Genomic DNA, 21,410 nt, shown 5'->3' with positions numbered 1-21,410 from the left:
GACTATATTATTAATAAATGATTACAATTCCATGAAAAAGAAAGATGGATTTTGGTCTGAACAAAAAAATTCCAAAAAACACTTGAAATAAGAAAATGCCAAAAGTAAGCTCTGAACAAAAGAAACATATTTTAAAGTAATTTTAAAGGCATTTGTCTGACGAATAAAAATATTTTTAGATCACTCGTCAATTGTAGAAAAACTTTAAGTACTGCAGCAGAAAACCAAGCAAGTTTAATAGATAAATGACAAATTTCTTCTTCTAGTATGTGTCCTCTCTTTGGAGAGAGAGGGCTATTGTCAGTTTATGCTATAGCATTAACCAACTAATTGGTTGTACAAATTAGCACCAAAGAAATAACCTTTTTAGATCTAATTTTGCTTTATAAACCTTAAAAACTGTTGGCCTAGAAATATACACAGTTCAGACAATCTTAGCTTTGTCCGTCATTAAAATTCGTCTAGTGGGTATAACCTTTTGAAGGTTTGGAAATTACAGCACTCTATAAACTACTGAATTTAGCTTTCGAAAATGGCAGGTTTGGCAACAACTTTTGACAGATAATAAATCTGTGACAAAACGGAACTAGTAGCGCCTATATTTCGCAAGAAAAAAAAAGAGATTGAATTACTAAAATTAAATCTTACAGATAGTTGAGAAGATCAGACAATCTTGCACCTGATGAAGACTGTCACCGGATGATGGCAAAATACACAATTGTATTATAACTATTGTTTTTTGTGTCGACACAAGTATAGTTCATATCAAGAATCAACAACAAATCCGTGGATATCAGCCAATACCTTACTCTTCTTATTCGGCCAATATATGTTTTCCATTGTAGATTTATAGGGTGTTTAGAGGGTCAATTTTTAATTTTTAATTCTTCCTAAATTTGGATTCATGCAATTTTAAATCAGGAACACTAATCTATGAAATTGATCCAAATGGTGGGTGTACTGTAAACACACAGTATGAAATGCTGTTTAACCACATCTAAGGAAAACCAATCAAGCATAATAAACACATTCGTTAAGTACAACCATAATTAATAAGCAAGAATACTGCACTATACTATCCACAATCAAGTTGAAATTGTCATTGTAAAGTAGCAATCAATATTACCGTTAATTGAAAACATCCTCCTACTGTGAATGGGTCTAATTGCCTTGAGCTACGCAAGCAGTCTCCGATCCTACGCAAATTCTGCAGGCTTTACTTCATAAATGCCAGATTTTGTCAATTAGTTTTCAGCTTGTGTCCACCATGAAAACAAACATTATAAATATAACTTCAATCAATGATGTAATCAAAACACTTCAATCCAGAAACACATAATAATTTCTTGATATTTAAAAAAAAAAACAATCTTATCCTTTAGTATAAAAAATAAATTTTTGTTTTCCCTAGCAAATTAGCATAGACAAAAAAATCTCCCAAAAATGTGCACTGAAATTCCACTTTTGGAATATATTAGGTTTTTTTTAGGGCAGGGAGTTTCCAATGTTTTAGGAACGTTTTCAATTTTGTGGATAATCCAGTTTGGGAGAGTGTCCAAGATCTCTGGGTATCCACATTGGGGAAAGTTTTCTGTTTTCTGGATTTGTGCAAAATTTTACAGAGTTTCCACAATTTCTGGGTGTATTGTTTGGGAGACTTACCAGTTCACTGGATATTAACTTTTGGGAGAGTTTCCACTTCACTGGATATCAACTTTTGGAAAAGTTTCCAGTTAAACTGGACATCAACTTTTGGGAGAGTTTCCAGTTAACGAGATATCAACTTCTGAGAGTTTTTAGTTAATTGGATACCAACCTTTTGGAGAGTTTCCAGTTAACAGGATGTCAACTTTTGAGAGATTCCAGTTAACTAGATATCAACCTTTGGGAGAGTTTCAAGTTTTCACTTACAGTTATCTGGATTTGTCCATTTTATGAAAGTTTCCAATTTTCTAGATTTGTACAAAATTTTCTGAGAGTTAATTTTCTGGATGTCCAGTTTGGGAGAGTTTCCAGTTTTCTGGGTTTCCACTTTCATAAGGAGAGTTCCACTTGTCTGGCAGTCTGCTTTTAGGAGAGTTTTCAGTTTACTGTGTTTCTACTTTCATTAGCAGAGTTCCACTTGTTTAGCTGTCTGCTTTTAGGAGAGTTTCTAGTTATCTGGGTTTCCACTTTTACAAGGAGAGTACCACTTCTCTGGCAGGCAGTCTGCTTTTAGGAGAATTCTAGTTATCTGGGTTTCCACTTTCATTAGAAGAGTACCACTTCCCTGGTTGTCTGCTTTTAGGAGAGTTTCCAGTTATCTGGGTTTCACTTTCATTAGGAGAGTTCAACTTGCCTGACTGTCTACTTTTAGGAGAGTTTCCAGTTATCTGGGTTTCCACTTTCATTAGGAAAGTTCCACTTGTCTGATTTTAGGAGAGTTTCCAGTTATCTGAGTTTCCACTTTCACTAAGAGAGTTCCACTTGTCTAGCTGTCTGCTTTTAGGAGAGTTTCTAGTTATCTTGGTTTCCACTTTCACAAGGAGAGTACCACTTCTCTGACAGTCTGCTTTTAGGAGAGTTCTAGTTATCTGGGTTTCCACTTTCATTAGGAGAGTACCACTTCTCTGGCTGTCTGCTTTTAGGAGAGTTTCCAGTTATCTGGGTTTCACTTTCATTAGGAGAGTTCAACTTGTCTGACTGTCTACTTTTAGGAGAGTTTCCAGTTATCTGGTTTTCCACTTTCATTACGAGAGTTCCACTTGTCTGCTTTTAGGAGAGTTTCCAGTTATCTGAGTTTCCACTTTCATTAGGAGAGTTCCACTTGTCTGCTTTTAAGAGAGTTTCCAGATCTGGATTTCCACTTTCTGCCTAATATATCTTTGCAAATAGATATAATTTTATTAATAATCTACAGTGACTATTACTTTATGACTTGACATTTTTCCTTGTCAGTAATCATTAGTTTTATTTATGTTTGAATTGTGTTTATTTTAATATAGAGAGAGAATAATCAAACTAAATTCATTAGTTGTGATGTGAGTGCTGATTATTGGCTTTACAATCAGGAACATGCACCAAATTTATCTGAAACAATCAAGAACACATTTGATTTATAATTATGTTCTCACCCACACACTTCGGTTGCAGATTGAAAGTAAAATTTACTGTAAGTAAATGTGAAGGCATCTACTCCATTATGTTGTTTATCATCCAGTCTATATTATAACAAATTTTACGTTATTTGATAAATTCTCAATATTTTAAAGGTACACAAACAAACAGTGGTGTTGGTGGTTGTATTATTACCTGGATAAACTGACAATAGGAAGGATAGCCTTACTCTCCAGAGGGACAGCTACTGTATGATACACAAAGAACAAAAGTATTGCCTGTGTGAAGGTTGTCTTCAAGTAAGAACAGAAAAGAAGATGTAGTGGCTCCACTCCATTAAATTGTTAGCCTCAGTTGAACTCGGTTTCCAGAATAGGACAATGTTGGTCACATTCTTGTATTGTAATGAGAAGAAATGAGAATGGAGAAAAAAATGGAATGGAGAAGAAATAATAATACAAATTGAAGAATAATATTGATAAAAAGTGTAAAAAGAGGAAAGTGGAATGAAAGTAAAACAATAGTTTCCAAAGAATATGAAAAAAAAATTAAATTCCTTAAACAAACCAGACAATTCTGTCTAATTGACTTTCAACCTGAATCAAATCGTGTCACATCAGATAAATACTAACAAGTAAGGACAAGTTTACTTTACGAACATATCAATAATAACATTGTATTAAAAAAAATGTTTTTACTAGGAACAAAAAGAGGCAGCTTGATCAGTTACAATTGTCAATTTTCCACTAATTTAAGATAGCCCAGTGACAAGAGTTCACAGACCTCTCCTGAACAAGACTTGACAAGACAATTGGGCAAAAGATTAGTCATAACTTGTACAAATAAACTTTGTCAAAACAAATTTGTAATGTGAATACACACCACTTTGTGAAAAAGTTGCGACATCATTGTATTTTACCATGAGAATTTAGAATTCTGCAATAAGTACTACTGTAAGTCTTTGCTTACTGTCAGTACTGTATTGACTTTTAGCCAATTTCAAAGAGATGAGCAAAAACTTGACTAATTACAATTAGCATTATTAAAAGATTGTCTTATTTAATTCGTTTACTACTACTGTAGACTTGAGGTTCTGAAAGCATCCTCCCCATACTATAACTCTGATAAAAATAGATAGATAACTCTGTCACAAATCATTCTTTAAGATTTTAATACTGTAGCTCTGTCTAATTTTAGCAGGCTTTGGAGGCAGATTCGCATGGTAAACACACCATTTATGGAACATTTCAGATAAATTTAGGATTTTATGAGAATTTTAAGTAATCATTCAGCAACATTCGGGCAAAAACTGCAAACTTAGAAAAAGTTACAGGTGCTTAAACATTCAAGAAATGTTATTGGTTGACCTGTAAATATAGTCAGTTGTATCAAACTGGTACAGGCATACTTAATAAACATTATACTGTAGGTCACATGCAATCATTAGAACACTTAACATTCTCATCATTATCTAAAGTGGACTATAAATTATAGGTAATCTAATGTTGTTTTCTGACATATGATTGTCCATTTCCTGTGTAAAGAGGTCAAATATTCAAAGAATGTCAGTTGTACCAACTCTTATCACAACAAAACAAATAATGCAGTTTGTTTACTTTCTTTTTTGACAATTGGTTCACCTCTTTATCTCTCTGGTTTTACATTTGTCAGTATTAGCACTCCCTGGTCCACAATTCTTCAACCATAGGCCAATTGCAATAAACCATTCTAAAGATAGTAGTATAGTAGTAGTTTGCATTGAATGTAGTTTTCCATTGTAACCCAAAAGTTTACTGTCACCTTTAATACTGTACACCTCCAAGTACAGTACATTTACAGTATAATTTTATTTACTCTAAAGTTTGACACAAAAGAAGCAGTGTGCATGAGGGCACAAACAAAACAACAACACCACAGGCAGTGTCAATATCATTCCCTCCTTTCTACTTTCCAGCTTGTTTCAATACCATAATATTTTTGGCTAAATCTTGTTTTGAAAATTTAATACATAAAGTTAAACCAGAATTGGTGTTGTTTTTCAAGAGCCATCTCTTGGATATTAGGCCAACATTTGCATTTTCCCATCTGAGAAAAATATTAGGAAATCATGTTTTTTCTAAATAAAAGCTGCTCAGTGAGTGAACACTCTTTAAAGACAATGGTGCCATCTGCAAGTCCATTCTCTTTCTTTGGATAAGTACTACAGAAAGAGATAACTATTAATGATTATTAATCATTTTAATAACATTGAGTTACAAACATCCATTCCTTTTCTGATAATTACTGATATTGTGTGGAACAATCTTTAAAGACAATGGTGCCATCTGCAAGCCCCATTCTCTTTCTTGTACTGTAGAAAGAGATAGCGAATGATAATTATTAATCATTTTAATATTAAAAATTGAAGTACAATTCATTCCTTGGTCATAGTAATAACAATTTTATGTTTTGTATACAAAATTTAATGTTCGATACCAATTATCAAGTACTCACTACAGTTGCTACTGTACGTTTCGGCTATTTCCAGTAGCCTTGGTCACAATACAATATTATTTTGAAACCAGATGAAATTTTTCAAGAATTTTATGTTTGTCTAGATGTCTATAGACAGAAACAGCTTTCTGTTGATTATTTTCATATGTTTGTTTGAAAATAATGTTATATTGTTAGTCACTTTAAATAACTAACACATGTACAGTATTTTAAGCCCTATTATTAAAACTGTTTACACATGAAAATGTTCCATTTTTAAATTAAACTAGTCCCCATCGGGATCTTGTGACTGTGACTTCTCTTAAATTTAGAATTCATCTGTAGTGCCTGAAGGTTGATAATGTGTAGTTCCCACCCACTAGTGTGTCAAAAATCTTGGATTAGTTCCAATATAGTGGGAAGAAAAAGCTGTAATTTGGGAACACATTGGGACCTGGCAGTTGGTAGTTACAGTGCAGTAGGCTGCATCACATCACTGTGATATTACACGACTCCATACATTTTATTTCTCACCTTCTATTTTATACTATAAATACTTTATCAATCTTGTCAAAGATGCTCGCCAGAGGGTCTAATAATAGGAATTATTCAGACCACTAGAACTGCTATAGAGATGTCATTTATTACACTTACACAGTACAATGTACAGTAGTAATCGTAAACTTTCCCGCATTTTTTAATCTTCCAACTATCCTGTTTCGAAACCACATTTAGAAATATCCTCCAAGGAACTAACGATAATATTCGTTATCTGAAGTGATCGCTCTAAAAAGGAAATATTCTTTTCCTAGTGGAAGTGTGTAGGATACTCGAAATACTGAAATACATGCCATCCTGTTTATCTTTATCTTATCTTTATTTTTACATCAATTATGCAATCACCATGGGGAAGTGTGTAGGTTGCCTTTATGGGATTCGGTAATACTATATCAACAATGGTTTGTACCAATTGTCAAACTAAAGCCTTGATCGCACTGGACTTAATTTGGTTGCAGCTAAATTGATAGCAAAGTGCATTACCTAGTACTGTACACTACACTGGATAACTGTACAATTCTCTCCTCTGTCAAGATAAAATAATTAATTAACTAGTCACTCTACTTTAACAAACTTTGGAAACTTTTCTTGCCAAACTCGGTGTTTGCTAAGTGTAGACTTGCCATAAGTTTAGCATTATTATGGATGGATGTCGGGAAAAAAGGTAACGAAAGACTGGAAATCTGAATAAATTATACAACATTGTGACCAAACTTCACATCAGCAGCCTGCTCTGTAAATCTAGCTTAAAATTAATAATAACTTCCATTGTAATTTCTGGTACTTGTAGTTTGAAATAAATTCATGCAATTTAGCAACAAAAAAACTCTTTTTTTCTAATTAAACGGTAATTTTTTTTGCACTAATGTTATTTCTAAGTCACTTCGGCAACAATTAATGTTGATGATCCATAATAAATTAGCCTTATCGTGCATGCAGCACGGACTCATTTAATGTACAGGTCGTTTAATTTTTAAGTTACGAGTCATAGCAAATCTCTTTGTTTCAGATTAAAGTAAAAAATATAAAACCTTTCTTGATGAAATTGGATTCAATCACATATTCCCAGTATACAGTTAAAATAAAATTTTGACCAAAATACGTCATCGAAAAAAAGTTGAATAAAGCAATTCATCATACTCCATCAACATTATCATACAGCTGGGAACGCAATCCATCAGTAACCCCGAGGCACATATGATACCCTAAAGGACTTAACGCTTCGTGAGTCACCAGATCTTAAGAAGATGGCTACATTATCCATACATCTATCATCTCCTTAGGATTAAGAAATCATTCTTAGAAAAGTCTCATCAAATTCAATATTTGAAGAAAAAAAAACAACTTCATATTTGTAAAGCGTATTCAAATATCGACGAAAATCAGCATTCATATTCGTAGTACAAACGAATATAGTGTTTGATCTATTTTATCACCTTTTGCATTGAATATTAAAAGACTATACGATATAAAATTTAAATTCAAAATTTGAGGTCAATTTGACTTAAACATAGCAGTTTTCGGCTATAGAAGCCATGTACTTTGTTCAAAATCATCATCATGGATGTTGCCCTCATGTTTTGTTCCTATGCCAAATAGATTGTTACTGGATCAACATAAAATTGAATACATTTTTGCGATGTATTCATTTTCATTACCGTATTCATACTCTACATCCCTAAATTTTATTAAACTATTTTCATTGCCAAATAAACCTTAATTTGATTGAAACACAGAAAAAATACGATTTCAGAATTAAACATAGGGAATGTTTTTCCCTCCCTAACAATTTTCCAGCATGAATGGCAAATATTGAGTTTTTAGTTTCTGTTTTCTTTTAAAAATTAATGCATTCAGAATTATTACAGTACATAATTGATGATGGACTTTTTAAAAATATAAATGGAGACAGAAAGTCTAATGAACTGTAATGCTAAACATAGGTATTCAGAGTTAACATTCCATTTCTAAACTTTCACTTTTAAACTAGGGGACCACCCAGTGAATAGTGTCAAATAAATTGGGATATATTATTTTAAAAGGAAATGATAAATCTTATTTTGTGGAAATGTTTTAAAATATTATTCAAAGTCTTTTGTTTTTATCCAGACCTATGATTTTGTATCCTAGCAGGCAGGCCTTGTCTTTTAAGGCGAGCGAGTGCGATCACTCACCTAACACACTGCCCTAACTGCCCTTGAGGAGTGCGCTTAAATTTGGTAAACTTCTACACACCAAAATACAAATCCAGCACAGCTACAGCATCCCTGAATATATTGAGTTGTGGAATTTGTAGCACACATATAATTTTCAAAATACAATACCTGCTAGCAGGGTCACATTTTAATTAGCTTCGATTAATCTTTTATCTTTTTAACTAATCTTTTCCTAGTTCAGACTTTACACTCAGTACAATGCAAAACCACAACTATGTAAGTCTGAACAGGCCCTAATCTAAAATGCATTTTGGTATTAAGCCCTGTCTCAAATATTCAGTGCCAAGAATTTATGCGACTGCCCATTTACAGCAAATTATGTATGTACACCACTCACTTCAACTAATTTAAAGATTCTAAATTTTAATTTAAATTAATTATTAATTAATAACAACCTACAGACAGAACAGAACCGCCTACACACGTCATGTCATGATTAATGAAAGGAAGAAGTGAACAAGATATCAAAAATCCTTTATTTAAATTACAATTCACTTTTATTTCAGAACCAAGTCCATATCATAACACATAACAATATTCAATAAATAGATGTAAGTAAAGTAAACAAAAAAAAAAATCTATTCCACATGTCGCACATAATAATGCCGTCGGAAAACCGTTGGTTTTCAACTAGGAGTGAAAAAAAAAAAATTACATTTGTTATGCGCAATTTGGAATTGCGCAAGGATTTTTTAATTAAGATACTCAATTCAAATTCAGCAGAAAATTTTAAACTGCGCAAGGTATTTTAGTACTGTATTACATTTGATAAAACCAAAGCTTGATATTACAAATTTATAAAATATACTAGGATTGATAACTATGCAAGTAATAAATAAATATTAAAATGTTATAAATATAAAATAAAACAATTTAGGTAGGCCTATTTGTTTAAGAGAGACGATAAATTACACGGCAAAAACTTTAAAAGAGATACATCGATCCTTTCGCCGCCGCGCGTGGATGTTGAGCTAGGCTAGCTGACGTTTTATTATATTTTGTGTTTAACCAATTCCGCAACGCAATTTAAAATTTTGCAAGAATATTCTTGCGCAAATTGAATTGCGTAAACACATCCACCATCCAGTATTTTATATAGGTGCACACTGCCTACACACGGGTACATACGCCTACAACAAGGTTGGTAAATAGCTAATAGGCCTAGCACCTAGAGTTTAGTTTAGATACATACTGTAGGCCCTATATGATGCCTAGCTGCTAATAACGTATAACTAGTAGGCCTAGGCCTAGTAGTAGAGAGAGGAGACTAGGTTTTAGGTAGGCTAGATGCCGCCAGGCTAGTTTTTAAATTTTAGTTAGGTCACCCTCCCTCCTCCATCATGATTGGATATAGGCCTATAATATATTAGGCTAAATCAAAAGAAGATATGAACACTTACCTTTGAATTCGTTCATTTGTAATTCTGTGTATGGATCATCCTATTTATATATCCTATATATCCTTTACATTTTAGAAGAGTAACGGGTTGAAACGTGTTTACTAGCTAAAGACTTTCGTCCCACCATACACACAGATCGTCCAGGTACGTTACACGGTGGTCTTCTCCCGGTGTGCCACACACACTCTTCGATCTCTAGACTCTCTCTCCCCCGCCGCCGGGCCGGTAAGTTTTAACCTTCGAACTTGTGGATACAAAACGTTGGGATTAAGTCTATCCACCCAGCGATAGAGGGCAACAACGATAGTAACTTTATTGATGAAAGCGCTTTATTTTAAAGCTGAAAATGGAAACAATTTCAATCGGTTACATGTATAATTCATTTGCATTTTTTTTTAAATAACAACAAAATTGAGATATTTTAAAAACTTCCATTATAAATTACAAAAATATACCCTATTATGAAGCCAATTTATCAATACCCAGCCAACTTTTAAAAATACACTACACTTAATAAGGTTGAAACTTGCAGGACTCACGGTTTTGGCAACCAAGAATGACATAGAGAAAAGAAGGAGACAAAACCCAAAATAATATGAATAGAATTAGAAGGTGACCTGAGAACATATAAAAACAACTGGTTGAATAGCAAAAAAAAGAGAAGTAATGGATAGTTAGAGAGATGCACCGGCGGACTGCCAGAAGAAAGATTGAAACAAGCGGCAGGCTACTTAAAATAGAAAATCTGAATCAGAAAACTCAACGCCATTTTAGAATTTTTAGAAGAAGAAACCAATACAAAATATGGTTAGTGGTAGGCCTACGATAGAAAACAGAATGAGCGAGGAATAAAACAAAGAAAGGTCTAATAAAAGATGTAATGCTTCAACATTAATTTTTATTAAAGGGAAGAACTCAGACTCAGGTCTAAGAGTACGTTTATTTCTTTTTCCAATCCCCAAATAAAATGGCTTAGATACGCTCCAAAATAATTATCAAACAAGTTAATTCTTCCATTTTATTCCATCACGCCTGCAGCATATTTACCTGATTTACAGATAAATAAATGTCATTTTTTAAAAAGAAATAGAAACACTGTTTTACTGTCAATCTCTCGATTTGTTCTAAAACTGTCAAGTGTAGTTTTGTCAAAATGCTAATCTCTGTTCAGACAACACTCCGGCGACCTGCACTTTAATGTTTGATAATAAAACAATTACCAATTCATTCAGAGAGGAATGACTGAGCTGTACAAAGTTTGTTGTTGTGCTCCTGAATAAATGAATCATAACGTGATTTCTTTGAAACTCTTCCAATTTTCAGAAAGGCATAATTATTGTTTGAGGGTTTGTATGGCGAGGAATATTAAACAAATAGTGCACGCACAGTTTGTAGAAACACTATTCATCAGTATGTTGATGTATGATATTAAAAGGACATAAAATCTCTTTCAAGAATTCTGAAACACCCTGAGTTTCTGAAAAATGCTGAATGACGTCAGTGGCCTACATATATTATTAGGCCTACGTGTAATATAAAAAGTCGTTCAGTTTGCAAACACAGAATTTTCTAGAGTTTGCAAACTAAAGTGTAGACTTCTACAAACTTGTTTTCTACAGTTTGTCAAACTTTGGAAACTATTCTTAACAAACTCCGAGTTTGTAAACAAGGTTTTAGTCTAGACATGGAATCACAAACTTCTCCAAACAATGACAAGCTAAGAGTTTGTAAACAAAAGTTTGGTAAAGTTTGCTAGTAGTTCTAGACTAGGATTTATTTCTAAAATAAAACTCAACTTTGGTTGCAAACGTTCGCTAGTGTAGATCAGTTGAACAAACTTCGATAAACTGCAAAAACAGGTTTGCAGAAGGTTTGTGAACTCAGCAAATCAATTTGTCTTTGTAGTCATGTGACCCATTAAACTACAGTATTATCGACAGATATCACGAACTAAATAAAAGTTACTAGTGCTGAATAGCTTGCATCAGACGATACATTGACTAGGGAACAGCAAACGTTGATTTGCAAACTCAAGCGAACTCCGAGTTGCAAGAGAAGTTTTCATAAACCTGTGGAAACTAGCAGTCTTTAGTTTGCAAACACAGATGAGTTAGGAAAGAATGTGACGAAAAAAGCTAGAAAATGTATAGAGATTCTGTAATTATTGTTTATGAAATAAAGGTGGTGGTGGTTAACAAAAAAGAAAGAAAAAGAGAAAGGTTTTGTTTAAAAGATCCTTATCAGTTGTTTCCATTTTGCTATGGTTTGGTCTATTTAGCCTTACACAAAAGATGAAGTTACCAACATTTGGTGTTTCTGATGTAATGTATTTCTGTTAATAATTGTACTGCAAACATACCTGCATATTTCTTCAGCAGATGTCAACATTGGACATCCAATTGATCTCCATGTCACCACCACCGGCAGACACTATAACTAACTTCCTCTACATTGCCCAGTAAACTTTCTCTAATTATTGCTGTAATTTCTGGTAGAGACTCAATGAAACTCTTTTAGTCATTCAGTCATTTACAGTGCCTTCCAACTGACATCTACTTTCCTTAGCATGCATGTGTAGCAGCAATCCATGGCTTTAATTACAGCAGTTATTATCCATGTTTCATACTCCGAAGCAAGACTCTCACCACTGCCACCTGAAAAACTTTTATCTTAGGCCTAAACAAAAACAAAACACTAGATTTTGTACAATATGCATGGAATTATATTCCATTTTATTAGTTCTATCACAACAGGAGAATATTCTAATATTGTAGCACTTCATAATAATTGATAGAAATAAGAACAATAATAAAGAATAACAAAGGTAATTGTAAAACAACACATATGCAACCAGAAAATAACAAATTACCCAGTTATACATTTTGTACTATGCTTTTCAGTATATTATAATACAAATGTTTTTTTCGTTTTTTTTTTAAGTTTATCTCTTTACTAGTATTGGAACAAGACTATTATACACACATTTTATTTATTTACAAAACCATTGCAAAATTAAACCACCACTACTCATTCTGTTCATAAATTTGTTTGAAACATACAGTATCTATAAGCATTCAATTAAACTTAAACAGGGGAGATACAAAGAAGAGAACACAAAGCAATATGAAACAAGTACAGTAATATGCAAATTGGTTATTAGTGGTTATAACATACGTTATAGTAGAACAAGTGTAGCAACAGTAATAGAAATGACAATATTAGTAGCAGAGGAATTATAGAAGCAGAACTGAAAATAGTCAGAGTAGCAACAATTGTAACTAAGGTAGACATTTTGCCAAGAGAAATATTTAAAAAATAGTAAAAATGGTAACAGCAGCAAAGTTACAAGTGAAAATGACAGCAACAACAGTTGTACAAAAGGTGACAATTATGACAGCAGGAACATTTGTAAAGGTGACAGTAATAGTTGATAGCAACAAAAGTTAAAAGTTAAATGACAATTTAGCAGCAGTTATAACAAAGGTGACAATAACAGTATTAACAGTTGTAGCAACAAAAGGTCAAAGTTAAATGACAAATGTAGCATCAGCAACAGTTATAACAAAGGTGACAATAACAGTATCAACAGTTGTAGCAACAAAAGGTCAAAGTTAAATGACAAATGTAGCATCAGCAACAGTTATAACAAAGGCGACAATAATAGTATCAACAGTTGTAGCAACAAAAGGTCAAAGTTAAATGACAAATGTAGCATCAGCAACAGTTATAACAAAGGCGACAATAATAGTATCAACAGTTGTAGCAACAAAAGGTCAAAGTTAAATGACAAATGTAGCATCAGCAACAGTTATAACAAAGGTGACAATAATAGTATCAACAACAGTTGTAGCAACAAAGTTGAAAGTTAAATGACAAAATACATATACATACAGTATATAGCACAGTGACTATAGTATTAGCAACAATTATAATACTGATGACAATATTGTATCAGCAACAATGTAGCAATAAAGCTTCAATGTTAAATGACACATGTAGCATCAGCAACAAAAGCGACAATACCAAAAGTAGCACAGGGAGTAGAGTATCCACAGTAGGAGAAGTTATAACAGCAACAATAATAGAAGCAACTGTATTGTCAGAGACATTAGTGGCAGAAACATTAGTGTTAGAACATTAGTGGCAGAACCAATAGTGGCAGAAACATTAGTGGCAGAAACTGTACTGGCAGAAAGAAAGTAATATAGTGATACTGAAAGCAGTAGTTGTAGAGTACAGGAGGAATTATGGATTTACTATCTTCATAACTATTATTATTATAAACTATTAATATCAAGCAAATATTATATTAGGTAACTTAAACTAATTAACAAAATACAAAACATTTGCCCTTTTTTTTGCATATTATACCAAATTAAAAATAATACCTGCATCATGTAGAATATATTAAAGAGAAATAATAATAAAAAAAACTTTCTTCAACATATTATTTGAAAAAAATATCTTGAACGATGAGTGGATGCTCTTTTGTTGAAAATCACACAAGAAAGAATCAAAACTCTTCCTTTTTTAAACAATTATATACAATAGCTTATCTATTATGATTTATTAAGCCTCTGCTGTTATTTATACAAGGTTAGATGGAGAGTGTTAACAGGCAATATACATTTATCTATACAAAATAATTTATAAACAGAAACACTACAAAAAGGTATGTGTAAAAAACAGCAGTTTGAATTGAATGTAACTATAGGCATTGAAATGCATTTAATGGTTATATACAATGTAAATGGTTTTAATAAATCGGTATTAAGTGTTTAAGAATTTAACTAACATTTAAAATATTCAAGCACTATGGTATCTTGCTTTTATCGTATCTTCTTATTTCCCCTAACAAAGACATAACATACAAATCAGATTCTCTGAACTGTATCTTTCCATATGGCATTATACAGTAGTGCAGTATCATAGGAACATTGTTTAATACAATGTCACATATTATCACATGTGGCTCCTATATTATGTTATGTTTTATGATACAGATGTCGCATATATGTGATACATAAGTGACATTGTATCAAAGAAGTTTCCTATGAGACTGAACATATAGATACTGAATGGGTCACAATACAACAACTATTTCCTTGAAATTAGAGGGTGGGTTTATACCTCAGGTCAGACATATATAGGCCTACAGTACCAACATCAGTAGAAAATACACTTTTTTTAGTAAGTTAAATGTTATAATAATAATTAAATAAAGATTATATTATGGACTTATTTTAGGGTGAAATAAAAAATATGTTTGTAGATACTAGATACTAGAATGTCTAGTTGGTGGCAGTATTGCAACCATCTCATGTCTAATCTTATAAACTCAACATTTAAACATCACGTTTACTTAAAACACAGCAGTTCTATTTTAAAATGAATCGGTCAGTGCATTAATTAAAATATAATTATATATTAAAGGGACACCGTTCGGCCAAAATGTCCCCTTAATAGTGATGTCTGACGTAGTGTTAGAACATATATATATTACCTTCCTTCATTTCATATTTTAATAGGTGTGTGTCCCCTGAATAGTGGTATTCCAACATAGGGGTTCTACTGTATTTCATTACTTTAGTAGTTTTATTTAATTGAACGGAACCAGAAAGATTAAAAAAAATTGTCTAAGATTGCCTTCCAAAGAAAAGATAATGTCCCTTCATTGAAATAAAAAAACAAACAAAAAACCAATCCACCTTATTTCAGTAACCTCCCTCCCTTTACCAACTATTGACCATGTACTGTAATAGTAGTAGTAGATCTGCTTTAATACACTAGAGAGGGCGATATATCATTTTTATAAAACCAACAAATTAATACCGTACTACATACTACTGTATATTTTAAATGGTTCATAGATTGACTGATGAGATTTTACAGAATAAATGAATAAAATATATTTATTCATAATATATAAGGATTTGACATTAGAAAAAATGATGTACACCATCATTTACGAAAGGAAAATTTAAATATTAAACAAAAAGCAAAAACCTAAAGATTGGAAAATAACAAAAATGCAGTTGTATTTGTGATTTGTTTTTTGAAATATTAACAATATATTCAAAACGTAGTTCCCTTAAACTTTTCTGTTGGCTATACTGGTCCAAGTTAATTTTAGTAGCAACGACAACAATTTTGTTATTGTAACTCCAAATAATTGGTTATTTTGTTTTTGTTCAAATGTCTGTACATAATAATTACGTTTTATATTCTGGATATTACTACATTACATAATGTTAAATGAATATTATTATTATATGATATATGAAAATATCTTTTATAAATACAATTAATGGTTATCTACAATACAGATATATAGAAGTTATTAAGAGTAAATTAAAGAGGGAAAATACACAAAACTAATTATGATATTTATACATGCATTGTGCAAAACCATACAAGAATACAGTGGCTAATTGTAATGACTCTCTTTCCGTGGGGAAAATTAGAAACAAGTATCTTTCCAGCGTCAACTTTTTTTTTGTCAACCAGAAATGTCAATTCTTAGAGGTTTGTGATATTGTTTAATTCTAAAATATTTTGAGAAAAACTACTGTAATTTTTTTAGAAATTCTTTTTAACAAACCAGTCATAAAAAAAAAAACGCTGATGGTAAAGGTTATTACGATTAGTTAGAAAGAAATTCAAAACACCTTTAGTATTACAATGCAAAAGAACTTTTACAATCTAATGTTTTCAATCTTTTCCAAAAGCAGTTCTAACACAACCTTGCTCCAAGTCTCTAGTTCTGTGCAAGTTCCACCAGCATCAGCATGTGTTTTGTTTTTTGTTTGTAACTAGGTACAGGTATGACATACCATGTGTGCCAAAAATTATAAACCTCTTTCTACACTACCAAACTTTATGTGACAAAAAAATGTGATGTGCCCATATATGGACACATCACATGTCATATCATTACCATATTTAAGCATACCACTACCATATTTGAGCACATCACACTTTTTTGTCGAACTAGTTTGATGTTGTAGACAGAGATTTAGTTGGATTTTGGTAAAATAAAAAAGATGAACGACTGTATTGGATCTTAAATTTACGATTTGATTTTGTGGTTAATAATAAGATGTTCACAAACAATGAATAATAAACCATAAAGCCATAAAGTGAATATCAAGGGTCAACGAACAAAAGATTTGTTTACTATCCATAAAAAAGAACCTATGTAAATAGGATCTGGTGACTGAGCAGTGATAAATGGCAACAACTCCTTGATCCTATAACTAATGGTTGAAAATACTACTTTGTCAAGTTGTATTGCCTATTTAAATCCCTTTAAAAACATAGTAATCCTAATGCCACAGCCTAAAAAACAGTCTGTCATAAGAGATTCAGTAGTAAATCATTTATGGTATTACTCATAATAATAATTTCCTAGACTGGAGAGAGACAAATGTAAGTAAAGTGTCTTGCCTAAGAATGCAAGCAATGTGACGAGTGTTGGATTCGAACTCATGACCGTACAGTCAGTAGTCCAAGGTCAACACACTGCGCCACATGCCCTTACTAAGCATGTTGTCCACCTGATTATCTCTACATATCTACATGACATTACAAATCTCCAGATATTGCATTATGAATCTCCAGATATGGTAAATGAATCTCCAGATATGACAATGTGTCCAGTATCATAGGCAAATTCTGGGATATATCACATGTGAAATCAATAATATATTGTATCTATGGCCTTATACAGGCATCACATGTGATACATATGTGATTTTTGCCTATGATTCTATACATAGACAGATTTTACTACATTAATTATCTCGCCATTTTAAGGTGTATGCAGAACTAGTCGGCCACAATGTCTATGTTGCCTAATATGACTAGTGACGTGTTACTATCATTGTAAGTAAATAAGGTTTTAAATTTAGAATTTGGACAATTACTAGATATGTATTTTAGTGGTTCCTTCAATCATAAATCCAGATCACTAGTAAATAATGAATATTGACATTGGGTCAACATTTAAACCTTAGCTTTTACTGAGCACCAAGTTCTATCAATGGACTTTACTTTCTGCTACCATTAAACAAATATGTGAAAAGCTATGTACTACTATACAGTTAAAAATTCAAAGTGAAAACGATAAATGAGAGGGAATTGTAGGAAATATGCTAGGAAACACGAAAAATATATATACATGCGAAGCAAAAATGTGTAATTATATATATATATATATAGATGTGTTTGTTGCTTTGTGCATTATTTTTGCTATTAATAGCAGTATATATTATATTTTACTAAAATATGATAAAATAATTAAGTAGTAAGGTTCGTTCTCAACTGTTGTCATTGCAATAAACAGATATACAATCTTAAACCCTTAGCTATATTTCTAAAGCTAGGTTCCAACTTGGACGCAGCGGAATAACATAAGTATCCAATTGTGAATGGAGGAATTGTAGCTTGTGATTGGTCAACTCACATACGTTGTGCCTATATCGTTGTGTTACGTCCAAGTGGGAAACAAGCCTTAGCCAGCGGAGGACGAATAACAAATTGGTACATCATCGGCCATTATCAGTATTAATTCTACTGTATCCACCAATAGCATTATGTTTAAAGGCATCCGTACCAATGACTCGCCGCTAAGTGAAAATTAAATGTAAACTTTGTTCACACTATGAACGGAAAAAAAAAATATCTAAACAACGCACTCTATTGACATGGTGATCATTATGGTCTAAGTTTCCACATTATATTGTTTATTAGTGGTTGTTATTAGGGAGCTTTGCAACGAGAGACAACTTAATTGTTAATTCATCGTGCATAGCATGCATAGCTTGCTCACTCTATTCCTTTCCTTGAAACAGATTTGGTGGTTCGTAGATGATGACCAGCAACACATTAATGCATAGGTCATAGGTCGAAACTGAATGCTCCCTATTTGGATGTTCACACATTACTGTGATGGCATTAAACTAAGCTATTTGATTTAAAATGTGTATGAATTAACTAAGACTAGCACAAACACTATTAGGATTAGATTAATCTAGAATCTAAAGACAGTTTTACAAAGACCATGTACTAATAAACAACTCATAAACTCATCATATTCATTTACACAGACATAAGTAATAAATCAACGATCTTAACAATAAAGACCTTTGTTGTGTGTGAACAATCCTGAATACAATTTCATAATGTGAACACAGGCTTAATTAAACTATACTATTAATGTAAATGTGCTTTTGTGTCTTTTGGGTATCTGAACATGTGTTTGAACAACCCTTTAATGAAGTTTCATAGTGTGAACAGAAGTTAAATACATACATTCAAAATCAATGTCTAATACCCGTTACTTTTTCTTTTACATTCGGCAAGTAAATGCATTTTAAACAGGAGTAATAACAGGTCTGGAAGAAGATAAAGTTTTACTAATAGTGCAGGTTGATCGCTATTGGTCATTCGTTCATGATACCACCAGGAAAGACGGCGAAAATGATAAGGTACAGAAGAATGACGAGTCCCACGAGTACAGCAAACGCAGCATTTCGCCATCGCTGTAGAAATGAAAACATAAAATAAAGCTAGTTAATTCACTATTACAGCATTTGGTTGGATTGTACATTATAAATGAACTTTAAAAATTAATGATGTTTTTGCTTTTCCTGAAGTTCACTAAGAGGTTATCATAAATTTACTATCTTCGTACTAATCCGTTTTCTCGAACTACAGTGTTGACTTTAAGTAATCCTAAAATGTAATCCGATGTTATTATACATACATAATTCAAGAAGTGACTTTTGTGACGCAGCAAAATAAAATAACAAAGTATGATTATGATCATCTGTCTATATAAATACATTGCTACTGTAGGTCTATGAACAATTCTTAAGTTGTGCATAGCAGAGATGGAGATCACTGATTGGCTAATGAGCAGATGTTTGCCCAACTCTCGTAATTGTACTTAAGTGCATATTGAGAACATCATGTTGGTGCAGTACACGCTGCTTCCTTGGGTTAGAATCTAACCCTGGCCTCTAGTCAATGTATGGTGGTATAGAGGTATGAGTGCCAGGCTAGTGATCTGGAGGTCATGGGTTTGAGTCCCACCTGAGAATTACCTAAGTGTAATAATAACATTAAGTGTTCTCAGTATGTACTTTGCATAAAGTACAATTCTGTAAGAGAAGGGCAAACATCTGACCACAAACTGATGCAACCTGATCATGATGATAGTGATAATGATGGTGATGATAATGTTGGTTGACGACAATACAGATGATGACTATAATGATGTGGTGAGGACAATGATGATCGTGATGGTAGCAGAAATGACGATGATGCTGGTGGCTTTCACAAATTCCATCCTCACCTTATTCCTCCGAAAGTTCTCGACAACTCCTCTCAACCTTTCCCCGACTGGAACGTAGTTAAATCGTGCGTTACAGACCTCGCATTGGCGATGCCCAGAGATATGAATCCATTTTACGAGACACTGGCGATGGATACTACCAGCAGAACCTGTGCATCGGCACGGGTTAATCAATGGATTTTTCGGTGATGTTTCTGCTTCGAAACACACCCGACAATAATTCCCATTTTCACTTCCAGACTGTGAGACATGTACCGACGGTACAGTGGATACGAGAGATGATGTTTCACTCATTTCACCTCTCACTTTGGTAGCCCTAGCTTGTGTTTCAATTGGAATGGGAATGTCCGTTGTCGTTTGACTCTGAGACTGATAACCGCTAATACTAGGCCCGAGACCCGGCGAGTTCTCTCCACTACTGCAACTATCATTTCCGGCGGTCGGTCCTTCTATACATTCCATGCCTTTATTCTGTACGTTTATCAGAACGTTCACGTTTCTAGATTTGAGGGAGGCCTGCTCCCGTTGTTGTTTCAAGTCCATTGTATTTAATTCTCCTCCTCCTGTAGCCAAAGCAATTCCTGGAGGTTTGGAAGAAGAAGCACCCTGGCAACCATCAACTAGCATCATTAGCCTAAAAAAAAATTATTATTGTTGTAAATGCCATATTGAGTGCCAGCTGTTTAGGCCCATTTATACTATGCACAACGACAAATAACAATAAATGGTTAAACATATTTTTCCCATCAATGACATTTTTGTGAAAATTAATGGATAGGACTTATTAGAAATTGCTTTTTTGTGCACTATTTGGTTTTTACAAAATAGTATTATATCTCATATACAGTAGATTAATACTGTCGTCTCCTGCCTAGAATTGATTCAACAGAAATAATAAATATTTCAACTTGAAATGAAATTTCATGAAATTATTTGTTCCATTGCACTAATATAAAACATTCATTTTTGTTTTATAACACACCTACTTTTAACGAGATGCTATAGGCCAAGACCTAAAGCATTTTGGACGGGAAGTAGAATAATTATAGAATGCGCACTTTATAGGCTTGTGTCATACCATTGTAACTAGAATGAACAGGCATTATAACAAATTCAACTCGCATATAACAAAATTTCACTCGCATTTGCACCCTTGATAACGTAAGGTGTGTTCATTCGAGTATTTTATTGAATATCATATGACCACAATCCTCCAATCTACTCAGGTGTGTTATAACAAAAAAAATGAATGTTTTGTATTTGTTGAATGGGACAATATTTACGTTCTTCGAAAGCCTGACCTGAATTATA

General features: G+C 32.8%; 1 protein-coding gene and 1 long non-coding RNA gene across 2 annotated transcripts in view; one reads left to right on the top strand and one right to left on the bottom strand.

The window, feature by feature from the left end:
- Positions 1-2,112: 2,112 nt before the first annotated feature.
- On the top strand, positions 2,113-2,807 carry LOC144853940 (uncharacterized). Its single transcript, XR_013614472.1, has 4 exons — positions 2,113-2,148; positions 2,222-2,397; positions 2,598-2,647; positions 2,737-2,807. It is a non-coding gene; the product is annotated as an uncharacterized LOC144853940 (long non-coding RNA).
- Positions 2,808-18,618: 15,811 nt separating this feature from the next.
- The window catches only part of LOC144848367 (uncharacterized), a 55,666-nt gene continuing 52,874 nt past the window's right edge, over positions 18,619-21,410 (bottom strand). The window contains exons 10-11 of the mRNA XM_078705093.1: positions 20,100-20,733; positions 18,619-19,284 (exon numbers count right to left, since the gene is read on the bottom strand). Of these exons, the coding sequence (XP_078561219.1) occupies positions 19,186-19,284; positions 20,100-20,733 (733 nt within the window). The 3' untranslated portion in view covers positions 18,619-19,185. The remainder of the gene's footprint in view (positions 19,285-20,099; positions 20,734-21,410) is intronic.

This window comes from Antedon bifida, chromosome 1 (genome assembly GCF_963402885.1).
Source record: "Antedon bifida chromosome 1, ecAntBifi1.1, whole genome shotgun sequence".
Lineage (NCBI taxonomy): Eukaryota > Metazoa > Echinodermata > Crinoidea > Comatulida > Antedonidae > Antedon > Antedon bifida.
The sequence above is the reverse complement of the archived record's forward strand: the minus strand, read 5'-3'. Positions and strand labels throughout refer to the sequence as shown.